The following is a 17537-nucleotide window of genomic DNA, read 5'->3' as shown; positions in this document are numbered from 1 at the left end:
ACTATTTACTGTTTGTTGATTGGCGTACAGTAGACTATTTACTGTTTGTTGATTGGCGTACAGTAGACTATTTACTGTGTTGATTGGCGTACAGTAGACTATTTACTGTTTGTTGATTGGCGTACAGTAGACTATTTACTGTGTGTTGATTGGCGTACAGTAGACTATTTACTGTGTGTTGATTGGCGTACAGTAGACTATTTACTGTGTGTTGATTGGCGACCGAACAGGAAGTGTTGAATAGTTTTATTTAAAAAAGTGTCAAACCGACAGAATAAAGTCTCTCTTATATCCCTTTGCTATTCTTTAATCATTACCATGTGGTTATATGTCCATAGTGTCACATCAGGACAGTAAACCAAAGGATTTCCCAGGATTCCTTTCCTAGGATGTCAGGGCCTCGCTAGACAGTGACGCTGAAGTGAGCCACTCTCCCGGATCGCATCGGTGAAGGAAACCATTCATTTAGTTCCCTTGTTTGCATAAGGCCTAGGCTTTTAAAAAAAATCAAGTCCAGGCATTAAAACGGAATTCAACAATATACATATTTTTTTTTATTGACCTTAGTAGGGAATCAACTGAATTGATTGAAAATTAATTAATAAGTTTATCTTAAGTCGCGCGTCTGTTTGTGTGCGGCGCGTGCGACTACCTCTTTGCGTAGCCGTTAGCGATGCCGCTAATGAAAACAGTCTTCTGGTCGATGGAAAGCCTTTCTTTAAAAACCTTCTCAATTAAATGTTAAGTACAAAGTGGACTATGCTTATAATGGCAGGATAATATCGGGATTGTTTTTCATTAATCCAGTGGGTGTTTGTTTTTCAAACTCTACCATCACATACAGTACCAGTCTAAAGTTTGGACACATCTACTCATTCAAGGGTTTTTCTTTATTTGGACTATTTTCTACATTGTAGAAGATATAATAGGGAACACATCAAAACTATGAAATAACACATATGGAATCATCTAGTAAGCAAAAGTGTTATGTCAAAATATCAAAATATATGTTATATTTGAGATTCTTCAAAGTAGCCACCCTTTGCCTTGGTGACAGCTTTGCACCACTCTTGGCAATTTTCTGATGAAGTCAAGTCATTAGAATATACCATAGGCCAACAAATTAGGGCTCGTTCTGCAAAACATGTCATGTAGACCCCACCAGCCGGCTGAGTAAAATAACGTTTTTAGTCCTAGCAGCTAATAAAAGGGTTTTCTTGGCAGTTACATTTCTACCCAAAACCAAAGTGTGGATTGGCGTCACTAAATTGTTGCCGTCACTAAAATGCTGTTTAATTTGGTCAGCTGCGTAATTAAGTTCTGGGTCCACGTGTTAGAAATTAAAAGTTCCCGTTTGTGATGTCTCCACCCTCATAAAAGGAACTGACTACTTTTTCTAATTGGCTGACTACTCTTATGTACTTGTGGAAAAGTAAAGACTACTACTATTACTACTACTGCTAATAATACTCTTAATTCTACTACAAATATGAATACTTATACTACTACTACATCTCTGCCTTGGTCTCCATCTCACCTGGGTCCTGTTCAGTAGATAGTAAACGGGGAAAACAGAGAGTCGGTACTACCTTTGCTGCTATAACAATGTTTCCGGGATCATTTCATGCCCTGTTCTTGGTAGTTTGGTAAAGGTTAGTTATGTCCCTAACTAAAACACAGTTCTAAACGCTTAGCTTGGTCCAGTGCTGTGATTGGAAGGTCTAACCTGTCAGTCTTCAGTCCAGTGCTGTGATTGGAAGGTCTAACCTGTCAGTCTTCAGTCCTTTGCTGTGATTGGTGGACTAACATGTCATTCTTCGGTCCATTGCTGGGGATTGTAGGACTAACCTGTCAGTCTTCAGTGCTGTGATTGGAAGACTAACCTGTCAGTCTTCAGTCCAGTGCTGGGGATTGTAGGACTAACCTGTCAGTCTTCAGTGCTGTGATTGGAAGACTAACCTGTCAGTCTTCAGTCCAGTGCTGTGATTGGAGGACTAACCTGTCAGTCTTCAGTGCTGTGATTGGAAGACTAACCTGTCAGTCTTCAGTCCAGTGCTGTGATTGGAGGACTAAACTGTCAGTCTTCAGTGCTGTGATTGGAGGACTAACCTGTCAGTCTTCAGTGCTGTGATTGGAGGACTAACCTGTCAGTCCAGTGCTGTGATTGGAAGACTAACCTGTCAGTCTTGTGTACAGGTCCCGGTCGCCCCAGCCCCCTGCTGAAGAGGAGGAGGAGGACTTTGATGACACTTTGGTGGCTCTGGACACATGTGAGTAACATCTGAGAACTCCAGTTGAAAATAGGTATTCACACAGGTCATTAGTGAGTAACGTCTGAGAGATCTCTGTGACTTTTCATGTCATGGTTTAATGGTTTCCCTTGCCTTAATTGACTTGACATTTTGATTAGAGGTCGACCGATTCTGATTTTTAAACGCCGATACCGATTATTGGAGGGCCAAAAAAAATAGCCGATACCGATTAATCGGCCGATATTTGTATATATATTTGTAATAATGACAATTACAACAATACTGAATGAACACTTTTTTATATTAACTTAATACATAAATAAAAATCTATTTGTCACGCCCTGGTCAAAGTATTTTGTGTTTATCTTTATGTATTTGGTCAGGCCAGGGTGTGGCATGGGGTTTTTGTAATTGTGGTGTGTTTGTCTTGGGGTTTTGGTGGTGGTATTGGGATTGTAGCTTAGTGGGTTATCTAGCAAAGTCTATGGCTGTCTGGAGTGGTTCTCAATCAGAGGCAGGTGCTTATCGTTGTCTCTGATTGGGAACCATATTTAGGCAGCCATATTCTTTGAGTTTGTCGTGGGTGATTGTCCTTAGTGTCCTATGTGTACTCTCGGTTAGTTTGCACTAGATAGGCTGTTTTGGTTTCGATTACGTTTATTGTTTTGTGTAGTGTTCGTGTTTCTTTATTTGATTAAACATGAATCTCAATCGACACGCTGCAGTTTGGTCCGACTCTCCTTCATCACCACTAGAAAACCGTTACAGAATCACCCACCAACCAAGGACCAAGCGGCGTGGTAAACAGAGGCAGCAGCAACAGCAGCAGCAGGAGAAGCAACAGAGGCAGCAGCAGCAAAGGCAGCAGCAGCAAAGCAAAGGCAAAGCAGCAGCAGGAGAAGCAACAGAGGCAGCAGTAGCATTGGGAGAGGCTGCACTCTTTGGATAAATGGACTTGGGAGGAGATCCTTGACGGACAAGGACCCTGGGCAGAGCCATGGATGGAATTGGAGCTGTCGGCGAAGCAGAGTGCTGAGTCTGAGAGTGTGGAGGATGTATTGGACAGAGTAGAAAGAAAGGTGTGGGCTTGGCATAGCATGCACGGCATACCAGTGCCAGCACCACGCATCAGGCCTACAGTGCGTCCCACCTGTTCAGCGCTGCCGGAGCCTTTCTCCTCTACAGCGCTGCTGGAGTCTCCCGCCTGTTCAGCGCAGCCAGAGCCTTTCTCCTCTCCTGCGCGGCCGGAGTCTCCCGCCTGTTCAGCGCAGCCAGTCTACAAGGAGCTGCCAGTCTGTAAGGAGCTGCCAGTCTGTAAGGAGCTGCCGGTCTGCACGGGAGCTGCCGGTCTGCACGGAGCTGCCGGTCTGCACGGAGCTGCCGGTCTGCACGGAGCTGCCGGTCTGCACGGAGCTGCCGGTCTGCACGGAGCTGCCGGTCTGCACGGAGCTGCCAGTCTGTAAGGAGCTGCCAGTCTGCACGGAGCCGCCAGAGCTGCCAGTCTGTAAGAAGCCGCCAGAGCTGTCAGCCCACATGGAGCAGCCAGAGCTGTCAGTCTGCATGAAGCAGCCAGAGATGTCAGTCTGCATAGAGCAGCCAGTCTGCAAGGAGCTGCCAGTCTGCACGGAGCTGCCAGTCTGCACGGAGCTGCCAGTCTGCACGGAGCTGCCAGTCTGCACGGAGCTACCAGTCTGCAAGGAGCTGCCAGTCTGTAAGGAGCTGCCAGTCTGCACGGAGCCGCCAGAGCTGTCAGCCTACATGGAGCAGCCAGAGATGTCAGTCTGCATGGAGCAGCCAGAGATGTCAGTCTGCATGAAGCAGCCAGAGATGTCAGTCTGCATGAAGCAGCCAGATATGTCAGTCTGCATAGAGCAGCCAGTCTGCAAGGAGCTGTCAGTCTGCAAGGAGCTGTCAGTCTGCAAGGAGCTGTCAGTCTGTATGGAGCAGCTAGTGCCGCCAGTCTGCCCAGCGCCGCCAGTGCCCCCCGTCTGCCCAGCGTCACCAGTCTGCCCAGCGCCGTCAGTCTGCCCAGCACCGCCAGTCTGCCCAGCACCACCAGCCCTGCCCAGCACCGCCAGTCTGCCCAGCACCGCCAGTCTGCCCAGCGCCGCCAGTCTGCCCAGCATCGCCAGTCTGCCCAGCACTGCCAGTCTGCCCAGCGTCGCCAGTCTGCCCAGCGTCGCCAGTCTGCCCAGCGTCGCCAGTCTGCCCAGCGCCGCCAGGCTGCCCAGCGCCGCCAGATCTGCCAGTCAGTCAGACTCTTCCAGATCTGCCAGTCAGCCAGACTCTTCCAGATCTGCCAGTCAGCCAGACTCTTCCAGATCTGCCAGTCAGCCAGACTCTTCCAGATCTGCCAGTCAGCCAGACTCTTCCAGATCTGCCAGTCAACCAGACTCTTCCAGATCTGCCAGTCAACCAGACTCTTCCAGATCTGCCAGTCAACCAGACTCTTCCAGATCTGCCAGTCAACCAGACTCTTCCAGATCTGCCAGTCAACCAGACTCTTCCAGATCCGCCAGTCAACCAGACTCTTCCAGATCCGCCAGTCAACCAGGATCTGCCAGAACTGCCAGTCAACCAGGATCCGCCAGTCGACCAGGATCCGCCAGTCTGCCAGGATCAGTTAGATCCGCCATTCATCCAGGATCCGCCAGTCTGCCAGGATCCGCCAGTCTGCCAGGATCCGCCAGTCTGCCAGGATCCAGAACTGCCAGTCGGCCAGGATCCGCCAGTCTGCCAGGATCCGCCAGTCTGCCAGTCGGCCAGGATCCGCCAGTCTGCCAGGATCTGCCAGGATCTGCCAGTCGGCCAGGATCCGCCAGTCGGCCAGGATCTGCCAGGATCTGCCAGTCGGCCAGGATCCGCCAGTCAGCCAGGATCCGCCAGAAGTGCCAGTCAGCCAGGATCTGCCGGAACCGCCAGCCAGGATCTGGTAGATCCATCAACCTGCCTGAGCTTCCTCTCACTCCTGAGCTTCCTCTCACTCCTGAGCTTCCTCTCACTCCTGAGCTTCCTCTCGGTCCTGAGCTTCCTCTCGGTCCTGAGCTTCCTCTCGGTCCCGAGCTTCCTCTCGGTCCCGAGCTTCCCCTCGGTCCCGAGCTTCCCCTCGGTCCCGAGCTTCCCCTCGGTCCCGAGCTACCTCAGTCCAGTGGGGCCCGTTGTTAGGTTTCCTAGGCCAAGGTTAGCGGCGAGGGTCGCCACTCAAGGGACACTAAGGAGGTGGACTAAGACAATTATGGAGTGGGGTCCACGTCCAGCACCAGAGCCGCCACCGCGGACAGATGCCCACCCAGACCCTCCCCTACAGGTTTAGGTTGTGCGTTCGGGAGTCCGCACCTTAGGGGGGTTCTGTCACGCCCTGGTCAAAGTATTTTGTGTTTATCTTTATGTATTTGGTCAGGCCAGGGTGTGGCATGGGGTTTTTGTAATTGTGGTGTGTTTGTCTTGGGGTTTTGGTGGTGGTATTGGGATTGTAGCTTAGTGGGTTATCTAGCAAAGTCTATGGCTGTCTGGAGTGGTTCTCAATCAGAGGCAGGTGCTTATCGTTGTCTCTGATTGGGAACCATATTTAGGCAGCCATATTCTTTGAGTTTGTCGTGGGTGATTGTCCTTAGTGTCCTATGTGTACTCTCGGTTAGTTTGCACTAGATAGGCTGTTTTGGTTTCGATTACGTTTATTGTTTTGTGTAGTGTTCGTGTTTCTTTATTTGATTAAACATGAATCTCAATCGACACGCTGCAGTTTGGTCCGACTCTCCTTCATCACCACTAGAAAACCGTTACACTATTTAGTCTGAAATAAATAATGAAAGATGTCAAATCAAATCAAATCAAATTTTATTTGTCACATACACATGGTTAGCAGATGTTAATGCGAGTGTAGCGAAATGCTTGTGCTTCTAGTTCCGACAATGCAGTAATAACGAGCAAGTAATCTAACTAACAATTCCAAAAAAAACTACTGTCATACACAGTGTAAGGGGATAAAGAATATGTACATAAGGATATATGAATGAGTGATGGTACAGAGCAGCATAGGCAAGATACAGTAGATGATATCGAGTACAGTATATACATATGAGATAAGTATGTAAACCAAGTGGCATAGTTAAAGTGGCTAGTGATACATGTATTACATAAGGATGCAGTCGATGATATAGAGTACAGTATCAACGTATGCATATGAGATGAACAATGTAGGGTAAGTAACATTATATAAGGTAGCATTGTTTAAAGTGGCTAGTGATATATTTACATCATTTCCCATCGATTCCCATGATTAAGGTGGCTGGAGTAGAGTCAGTGTCATTGACAGTGTGTTGGCAGTAGCCACTCAATGTTAGTGGTGGCTGTTTAACAGTCTGATGGCCTTGAGATAGAAGCTGTTTTTCAGTCTCTCGGTCCCAGCTTTGATGCACCTGTACTGACCTCGCCTTCTGGATGGCAGCGGGGTGAACAGGCAGTGGCTCGGGTGGTTGATGTCCTTGATGATCTTTATGGCCTTCCTGTAGCATCGGGTGGTGTAGGTGTCCTGGAGGGCAGGTAGTTTGCCCCCGGTGATGCGTTGTGCAGACCTCACTACCCTCTGGAGAGCCTTACGGTTGAGGGCGGTGCAGTTGCCATACCAGGCGGTGATACAGCCCGCCAGGATGCTCTCGATTGTGCATCTGTAGAAGTTTGTGAGTGCTTTTGGTGACAAGCCGAATTTCTTCAGCCTCCTGAGGTTGAAGAGGCGCTGCTGCGCCTTCCTCACGATGCTGTCTGTGTGAGTGGACCAATTCAGTTTGTCTGTGATGTGTATGCCGAGGAACTTAAAACTTGCTACCCTCTCCACTACTGTTCCATCGATGTGGATGGGGGGTGTTCCCTCTGCTGTTTCCTGAAGTCCACAATCATCTCCTTAGTTTTGTTGACGTTGAGTGTGAGGTTATTTTCCTGACACCACACTCCGAGGGCCCTCACCTCCTCCCTGTAGGCCGTCTCGTCGTTGTTGGTAATCAAGCCTACCACTGTTGTGTCGTCCGCAAACTTGATGATTGAGTTGGAGGCGTGCATGGCCACGCAGTCGTGGGTGAACAGGGAGTACAGGAGAGGGCTCAGAACGCACCCTTGTGGGGCTTAGCTCGTTCGATTTGGTTTAAATAATTTAAAAACAAAGTGTTGGAGAAGAAAGTAAAAGTGCAATATGTGCCTTGTAAGAAAGCTACCGTTTCAGTTCCTTGCTCAGAACATGAGAACATATGAAAGCTGGTGGTTCCTTTTAACAGGAGTCTTCAATATTCCCAGTTAAGAAGTTTTAGGTTGTAGTTATAATAGGAATTATAGGACTATTTCTCTCTATACCATTTGTATTTCATATACCTTTGACTATTGGGTGTTCTAATAGGCACTTTAGTATTGCCAGTGTAACAGTATAGCTTCCGTCCCTCTCGCCCCTACCTGGGCTCGAACCAGGAACACATCGACAACAGCCACCCTCAAAGCAGCATTACCCATGCAGAGCAAGGGGAACAACCACTCCAAGTCTCAGAGCGGGTGATGTTTGAAACGCTATTAGCGTGCACCCCGCTAACTAGGTAGCCATGTCACATCGGTTACACCAGCCTAATCTCGGGAGTTGATAGGCTTGAAGTCATAAACAGCTCAATGCTTGAAGCACAGGGAAGAGCTGCTGGCAAAACACAGGAAAGTGCTGTTTGAATGAAAGCTTACGAGCCTGCTGCTGCCTACTACCGCTCAGTCAGACTGCTCTATCAAATATCAAATCATAGACTTAATTATAACATAACACACAAATATGAGCCTTTGGTCCTTAATATGGTCAAATCGGGAAACTATCATTTCGAAAACAAAACGTTTATTCCTTCAGTGAAATACGGAACCGTTTATCTAAATATTGCTGTGCGCAACCGTCAATGCTATAACATAATTATGTACAATTCTGGCAAATGAACTACGGTCTTTGTTAGGAAGAAATGGTCTTCACACAGTTGGCAACGAGCCAGGCGGCCCAAACTTCTGCATATACCCCGACTCTGCTTGCAAGAGACACAATTTCCCTAGTTAATATTGCCTTCTAACATGAATTTCTTTTAACTAAATATGCAGGTTTAAAAAATATATACTTGTGTATTGATTTTAAGAAAGGCATTGATGTTTCTGGTTACGTATACATTGGTGAAACGATAGTGCTTTGTTCTCGAATGCGCTTTTGTTAAATCATCCCCCGTTTGGCGAAGTAGGCTGTGATTCGATGATAAAATAACAGGCACCGCATTGATTATTTGCAACGCAGGACAAGCTAGTTAAACTAGTAATATCATCAACCATGTGTAGTTAACTAGTGATTATGTTAAGATCGATTGTTTTTTATAAGATAAGTTTAATGCTAGCTAGCAACTTACCTTGGCTCCTTGCTGCACTCGCATAACAGGCAACTTACCTTGGCTCCTTGCTGCACTCGCATAACAGGCAACTTACCTTGGCTCCTTGCTGCACTGCTGGCAAAACAGGCAACTTACCTTGGCTCCTTGCTGCACTCGCGTAACAGGCAGACCTTGGCTCCTTGCTGCAAATAGGCAAACCTTGGCTTCTTGCTGCACTTATAACGTAACAGGCAAATTACCTTGGCCTTTTGCTGCACTCGGTAACAGGCAAACCTTGGCTCCTTGCTGCACTTTATTCGCTTCAGGCAAACCTTGGCTCCTTGCTGCACTTATCTAAATAGGCAACTTACCTTGGCTCCTTGCTGCACTAACAGGCAACTTACCTTGGCTCCTTGCTGCACTCGCAACAGGCAACTTACCTTGGCTCCTTGCTGCACTCGCGTAACAGGCAAACCTGGCTCCTTGCTGCACTCGCGTAACAGGCAACTTACCTTGGCTCCTTGCTGCACTCGCGTAACAGGCAACTTACCTTGGCTCCTTGCTGCACTCAAGCGTAACAGGCAACTTACCTTGGCTCCTTGCTGCACTCTAACAGGCAACTTACCTTGGCTCCTTGCTGCACTCGCGTAACAGGCAAAAATATACCTTGGCTCCTTGCTGCACTTTAAGAACAGGCAACTTACCTTGGCTCCTTGCTGCACTTGGTGACAGGCAACTTACCTTGGCTCCTTGCTGCAATCGCTTTGTTAACAGGCAACTTACCTTGGCTCCTTGCTGCACTCGCGTAACAGGCAACTTACCTTGGCTCCTTGCTGCACTCGCGTAACAGGCAACTTACCTTGGCTCCTTGCTGCACTCGCATAACAGGCAACTTACCTTGGCTCCTTGCTGCACTCGCGTAACAGGCAACTTACCTTGGCTCCTTGCTGCACTCGCATAACAGGTGGTCAGCCTGCCACGCAGTCTCCTCGTGGATTGCAATATAATCGGCATCCAAAAATGCAGATTACCGATTGTTATGAAAACTTGAAATCGGCCATAATTAATCGGCCATGAAGCACGTAAAAATGATCCTCCGTTGCAACACTCAGTACGAGTTCCTAACTGCCTCTGGAAGCAACATCAGCACAAGAGCTGTTCGTCAGGAGCTTCATGAAATGGGTTTCCGTGGCCGAGCAGCCGCACACAAGACGAAGATCACCACGTGCAACGCCAAGCGTCGGCTGGAGTGGTGTAAAGCTCATCGCCATTGGACTCTGGAGCAGTGGAAACGCCTTCTCTGGAGTGATGAATCACGCTTCACCATCTGGCAGTCCGGCGGAAGGAATCTGGATTTGGCGGATACCAGGAAAACGCTACCTGCCCCAATGCATAGTGCCCACTGTAAAGTTTGGTGGAGGAGGAATAATGTTCTGGGGCTGTTTTTCATCGTTCGGGCTCCTTAGATCCAGTGAAGGGAAATCTCAATGCAACAGCATACATAAAGGGGGGGACCAACTCCATATTAAAGCCTTCCCAGGAGAGTGGAGTCTGTTATAGCAGCAAAGGGGGGGACCAACTCCATATTAATGTCTTCCCAGAAGAGTGGAGGCTGTTATAAAGGGGGACCAACTCCATATTAATGTCTTCCCAGGAGAGTGGAGTCTGTTATAGCAGCAAAGGGGGACCAACTCCATATTAATGTCTTCCCAGAAGAGTGGAGGCTGTTATAGCAGCAAGGGGGGACCAACTCCAAATTAATGTCTTCCCAGAAGAGTGGAGGCTGTTATAGCAGCAAAGGAGGGGGACCAACTCCATAGTAATGCCCGTGATGTAATAAGATGTTCGTCAACCAGGTTACCACATACATTTGGTCATGTAGTGTACTTATCTCTCTCGTGTCCCACAGATAACTGTGACCTCCACTTCAAGGTGTCCCGTGATCATTACAGCGGCTACCCTCTGACTGTCGAGGGCTTTGCCTACCTCTGGGCCGGAGCTAGAGCATCCTACGGAGTCAGCGAAGGCAAAGTCTGCTACGAGATGAAGGTAACGGAGAGAGAAACAAAACCATAGGTCGCATCCCAAATTACAGCCTATTCCCATATATAGTGCACTAGTTTTGACTAGGTGTCGTGATGTATCGGCTGTGATCCCTTTTCGTAAATGACTGATCACTGTGTAAGTCACGACAATGACACTAACCGATCACTATGTTAGTCACAATAATGGTACCGACCAATCACTTTCAACAGGATGTACATACACATTAACAGGATGTATTACTGACTAGTCACTTTGCAAGTTACGATAAGGACCAATCCCTGTGTAAATAACGAGTAAACATTCCATCACACCATAGAGTAGAACGCTAGTATCTGCTTCTCAGAACAGGATGTACACATACACATTAACAGGATATATATGATGAGGAATAAAATTTAAATTCACTTCACGATAAACTGCCATGTGACTTGTCGAACCCTTGGCTCGTGGGGTCTTCGTTTGGCCTCCCCAATGGTTCCCTAGTCCTTAAATAGTGTACATGAGCCCCACTGTATATAGGGAATAGGGTGTCTGAATAGGTATATAGGGAATAGGGTGTCTGAATAGGTATATAGGGAATAGGGTGTCTGAATAGGTATATAGGGAATAGGGTGCCATTTGAGAGGCATGCTGCCTGTCTCTCTCTACTGACCTGTCTGTCTCTCCTGCTGACCTGTCTGTCTCTCCTACTGACCTGTCTGTCTCTCCTGCTGACCTGTCTGTCTCTCCTGCTGACCTGTATGTCTCTCCTACTGACCTGTCTGTCTCTCCTGCTGACCTGTCTGTCTCTCCTGCTGACCTGTCTGTCTCTCCTACTGACCTGTCTGTCTCTCCTACTGACCTGTCTGTCTCTCCTACTGACCTGTCTGTCTCTCTACGGACCTGTCTGTCTCTCCTTCTGACCTGTCTGTCTCTCTGCTGACCTGTCTGTCTCTCCTTCTGACCTGTCTCTCTCCTACTGACCTGTCTGTCTCTCCTTCTGACCTGTCTCTCTCCTACGGACCTGTCTGTCTCTCCTACTAACCTGTCTGTCTCTCCTACTGACCTGTCTGTCTCTACTGACCTGTCTGTCTCTCCGACTGACCTGTCTGTCTCTCCTACTGACCTGTCTGTCTCTCTGCTGACCTGTTTGTCTCTCCTTCTGACTTGTCTGTCTCTCTACTGACCTGTCTGTCTCTCCTACTGGTCTGTCTGTCTCCTACTGACCTGTCTGTCTCTCCTTCTGACTTGTCTGTCTCTCTACTGACCTGTCTGTCTCTCTACTGACCTGTTGACCTGTCTGTCTCTCCTACTGACCTGTCTGTCTCTCTGCTGTAGATCTTAGAGGAGATAGCTGTGAAGCACCTCCCGTCCTCTGAGCCTGATCCCCATGTGGTCCGGATAGGATGGTCCCTGGACTCCTGTAGCACACAGCTGGGTAAGGACAGCACACACATGAACACATGTGGACGAACACACACATACAGGCACGCACTCCCGCCACACACACGCGCGGACGGACGGACGGACGGACAGACACACTGTTTGACACGTAGCTTCGGTATATTCCAGGTGAGGAAGCGTTTTCGTTTGGATACGGAGGAACAGGGAAAAAATCCTCTGACTGTAAGTTTGAAGACTACGGAGAGAAGTTTGGAGAGAATGATGTCATCGGCTGTTTCATTGTGAGTAATACTTTGTTATTGTATTGTCTACAGTGATCGTCCCATTACTAGCTATAGGGAGACGATAATCATATCATTCAGTAATATTTATCTTAGAGTTAGTTAGTTAGTTAGTAGAGTTAGTAGAGTTAGTTAGTTAGTAGAGTTAGTAGAGTTAGTTAGTTCAGTTAGTTAGTTAGTTAGTAGAGTTAGTAGAGTTAGTATGGTAGAGTTAGTTAGTATAGTAGAGTTAGTTAGTTAGTAGAGTTAGTATGGTAGAGTTAGTGTAGTTAGAGTTAGTATGGTTGAGTTAGTTAGTTAGTAGAGTTGGTATGGTAGAGTTAGTTAGTATGGTAGAGTTAGTTAGTATGGTAGAGTTAGTTAGTGGAGTTAGTTAGTAGAGTTAGTGTGGTAGAGTTAGTATGGTCGAGTTAGTAGAGTTAGTATGGTCGAGTTAGTTTGGTAGAGTTAGTATGGTCGAGTTAGTAGAGTTAGTATGGTAGAGTTAGTATGGTTGAGTTAGTATGGTCGAGTTAGTAGAGTTAGTATGGTAGAGTTAGTATGGTAGATAGTATGGTCGAGTTAGTATGGTAGAGTTAGTATGGTAGAGTTAGTTAGTTAGTTAGTTAGTTAGTTAGTTAGTTAGTTAGTAGAGTTAGTATGGTCGAGTTAGTATGGTTGAGTTAGTAGAGTTAGTAGAGTTAGTTAGTAGAGTTAGTTAGTTAGTTAGTATAGTTAGTATGGTAGAGTTAGTAGAGTCAGTATGGTAGAGTTAGTTAGTAGAGTTAGTTAGTAGAGTTAGTTAGTAGAGTTAGTATGGTAGAGTTAGTATGGTAGAGTTAGTATGGTAGAGTTAGTTGGTTAGTAGAGTTAGTTAGTTAGTAGATTTAGTTGGTTTAGTTAGTAGAGTTAGTATGGTCGAGTTAGTATGGTAAAGTTAGTATGGTCGAGTTAGTATGGTAAAGTTAGTATGGTAGAGTTAGTATGGTAGAGTTAGTATGGTAGAGTTAGTATGGTAGAGTTAGTTAGTTAGTAGAGTTAGTATGGTAGAGTTAGTATGGTCGAGTTAGTATGGTTGAGTTAGTAGAGTTAGTTAGTAGAGTTAGTTAGTTAGTTAGTATAGTTAGTATGGTAGAGTTAGTAGAGTCAGTATGGTAGAGTTAGTTAGTAGAGTTAGTATGGTAGAGTTAGTTAGTTAGTTAGTAGAGTTAGTATGGTAGAGTTAGTATGGTAGAGTTAGTTGGTTAGTAGAGTTAGTTAGTTAGTAGATTTAGTTGGTTTAGTTAGTAGAGTTAGTATGGTCGAGTTAGTATGGTAAAGTTAGTATGGTCGAGTTAGTATGGTAAAGTTAGTATGGTAGAGTTAGTATGGTCGAGTTAGTAGAGTTAGTATGGTCGAGTTAGTATGGTCGAGTTAGTATGGTCAAGTTAGTAAGTAGAGTTAGTATGGTAGAGTTAGTATGGTAGAGTTAGTAGAGTTAGTATGGTAGAGTGAGTTAGTAGAGTTAGTTAGTAGAGTTAGTATGGTCGAGTTAGTAGAGTTAGTTAGTTAGTAGAGTTAGTATGGTAGAGTTAGTTAGTAGAGTTAGTATGGTAGAGTTAGTTAGTTAGTAGAGTTAGTATGGTAGAGTTAGTTAGTTAGTAGAGTTAGTATTAGTTTGTTAGTAGAGTTAGTTAGTTACATAGTTCAGCGGAGAGCCTTTAAACATAACTTTATTATTCCATCAGGACTTTGACACTGGCAGTGAGGAGGTGTGTAGATGGTTAGAGTTAGTATAGTTAGTTAGTTGACTTTGTTAGTTAGTTTAACATAACTTTATTATTCCCACAGGACTTTGACGCTGGCGGTGAAGAGGTGAAGATAGCGTTCTCTAAGAACGGGGTGTGGCTAGACGTGGCGTTCCAGGTGTCAAGGGAGGAGCTGGCGGGGCGCCCCCTGTTCCCCCACGTCCTTGTGAAGAACTGTGCCATCGAGTTTAACTTCGGCCAGAAGGAGGAACCCTTCCACCCCCCTCCGGAGGGGTACAGGTTCATCCAGACTCTTGGTATTGAAGACAGGACCAGGGGGGCTGTAGGACCAGCCAGCAAGGCTGACTGTGAGGTATTGATACTATACACTACTATATAGTACTACTACTACTACTATACAGTACTACTACTATACGGTACTACTATACATTACGACTACTATACAGTACTACTATACTATAATATACAGTACTACTACTATACAGTACTACTACTACTACTATACAGTACTACTACTATACTGTACTACTATACATTTCTACTACTATACAGTACTACAACTATACAGTACTACTAATATACTGTACTACTATACTATACAGTACTACTACTATAAACTACTACTATAAACTACTATACAGTACTACCACGATACAGTACTACTACTATACTGTACTATTACTATACAGTACTACTACTATACACTACTATACAGTACTACTACTGTACTACTACTATACAGTACTACTACTATATTGTGTACTACTACTATACTGTACTATTACTATACAGTACTACTACTATACACTACTATACAGTACTACTATACGATACAGTAATACTATACAGTAATACTACTATACAGTACTACTACTATACTGTACTCCTGTACAGTACTACTACTATGCAGTACTACTATACAGTACTACTACTATACTATGCAGTATTACTATACTGTACAGTACTGCTATACTATATAGTACTACCACTATACTATGCAATACTACTAATATACTATCCAGTACTACTACTACTACTACTATACAGTACTACTACTATACTGTACTACTATAAATGTCTACTACTATACAGTACTACTACAACTATACAGTACTACTAATATACTGTACTACTATACATTATGACTACTATACAGTACTACTATACTATACAGTACTACTACTACTACTCTACAGTACTACTATACTATACAGTACTACTACTATAAACTACTACTATAAACTACTATACAGTACTACCACGATACAGTACTACTACTATACTGTACTATTACTATACAGTACTATACAGTACTACTACTGTACTACTACTATACAGTACTACTACTATACTATACTGTACTACTACTATACAGTACTACTACTATACACCACTATACAGTACTACTACTTTCCAGTACTGCTATACTATATGGATCTACTACTACACTATGCAATACTACTAATATACTATACAGTACTACCACTATACAGTACTACTACTATACACTACCATACAGTACTACTATACTATACAGTAATACTATACAGTAATACTACTATACAGTACTACTACTATACTGTACTCCTGTACAGTACTACTACTATGCAGTACTACTATACAGTACTACTACTATACTATGCAGTATTACTATACTGTACAGTACTGCTATACTATATAGTACTACCACTACACTATGCAATACTACTAATATACTATCCAGTACTACTACTATACTATGCAGTGCTGCTATACTATATAGTACTGCTACTACACTATGCAATACTGCTAATATACTATACAGTACCACTATACTACTAATGCTACTAATTTACTATACGGTACTACTACTATTCAGTACTACTATATTATACAGTACAAATACTACACTATGCAGTATTACTAAACTGTACAGTACTGCTATACTTTATAGTACTACTACTACACTGTGCAATACTACTAATATACCATACAGTACTACTACTATACTATGCAGTGCTGCTATACTATATAGTACTGTGACTACACTATGCAATACTACCAATATACTATACAGTACTACTATAGAGTACTATATAGTACTGCTATAATATATAGGGCCAGGATGATACCAGTATCGCAGTATTTTTTTCCACGGCAAAAAGTACGAAGCGGACAAAAGTCTTTGGTCCTTTAAAAACCTGCTGTATATAACATATCGTGTGATATAGCTTAGAGAATATACTGAACAAAAATATAAACGCAACATGCAACAATTTCAATGATTTTACTGAGTTACAGTTCATTTAAGGAAATCAGTCAACTACTACTACTATGCAGTACTACCACTATACTATACAGCACTACTACTGTACTATATGGTACTACTACTATAAAGTACTACTGCTACAGTACTTATACTATACTACATAGCACTGCTGCTATACTATACAGTACTACCATTATACTATATCGTACTATAGGGCTGGGCGGTATACCGTATTTTACAATATACTGGTATTGATGCAGGGACCGGTTTGGGTTTTTACTTTACCTTCTATGACGGTATTTGAAAGTTTGTTCTGTTAAATGTGATACACCGTGTTTAGAGTCTTATTTTTTATAGTTTACATCGCTACTTGAGTCATCTCTCTCCCTCCGTGCCGCTTTCCACAGACCTAGCCCCGCCTCGTCACTCAAGGAGCGCATTTGAAGTTCCATAACCACCCGACACTAGCGTTCAGTCTGCATGGTCAACGCAGCACATACAACAATGTTGATGACAACGATGCTGTTTTCACTTTGCTTCTGAATATAAATCCACTAGCGTTCTATAGTTACACTATTAGTTTGTGTTTGCAAATCTGCAAACAGCTAGTTTGTTATTTTCCTAGCATGGTGGGCCTAAATCTTGTTAGCCGCTAATGCTAATCGCTAGGTAGCTAGCTAGCTAATAAATGTACTGAGTCAGAGCAAAGATAATTGATAATACCAGTGATGGTGTAGACCTAAATCAACATGTTGTTTGTGTTACAGTACCTTCTAAATCAAAGAGGAATACAAGAAGCATTAATATGTTAGCTAAGAGAAAACAGACAATGTAGCCAAAGATTATAGAGTCCCCTAGGAAACAATTATCAACACTTTGGTTCCTATAAAAAAACAAACACTTTCGTTCCTACCCTAACACAATAACTTCTCCCTGGCATTTTCGTTCATTTTCATGTCAAACAACACTATTCAAAGTGCCCACTATTATATTCTAACGATTGAGTTGGAATAGTCATTATATTTCCACGATTCCAACCTTTCAAAGTGTTTTGATCTAAATCATAAGTCAAACCGCTACATGCAACATTTGGCCCATATTGTGCAGCCCTACATGGCAGTGTGGAAATGATCTGAAATGAGTGCAGGAAATGCAGAAATGCATTACTCACAAAGCACATTTAGACGTTTTATCGTTTCAAAACATAAAATATTGTCATACCGTCCTATTGTTTT

General features: G+C 44.3%; 1 protein-coding gene across 2 annotated transcripts in view; it reads left to right on the top strand.

Annotated features, from left to right (window-relative positions):
* The window catches only part of hnrnpul1 (heterogeneous nuclear ribonucleoprotein U-like 1), a 60260-nt gene that overhangs the window by 17422 nt on the left and 25301 nt on the right, over positions 1–17537 (top strand). For both annotated transcript variants that reach the window (XM_042297752.1, XM_042297751.1), the window contains exons 5-9: positions 2197–2270; positions 10527–10666; positions 11981–12080; positions 12215–12327; positions 14137–14406. In XM_042297752.1, the coding sequence (XP_042153686.1) occupies positions 2197–2270; positions 10527–10666; positions 11981–12080; positions 12215–12327; positions 14137–14406 (697 nt within the window). The remainder of the gene's footprint in view (positions 1–2196; positions 2271–10526; positions 10667–11980; positions 12081–12214; positions 12328–14136; positions 14407–17537) is intronic.

This window comes from Oncorhynchus tshawytscha, linkage group LG14 (genome assembly GCF_018296145.1).
Source record: "Oncorhynchus tshawytscha isolate Ot180627B linkage group LG14, Otsh_v2.0, whole genome shotgun sequence".
In the NCBI taxonomy this organism is placed as follows: domain Eukaryota; kingdom Metazoa; phylum Chordata; class Actinopteri; order Salmoniformes; family Salmonidae; genus Oncorhynchus; species Oncorhynchus tshawytscha.
Note: the sequence above shows the minus strand (reverse complement) of the source record. Positions and strands in the feature narration are given on the sequence as shown.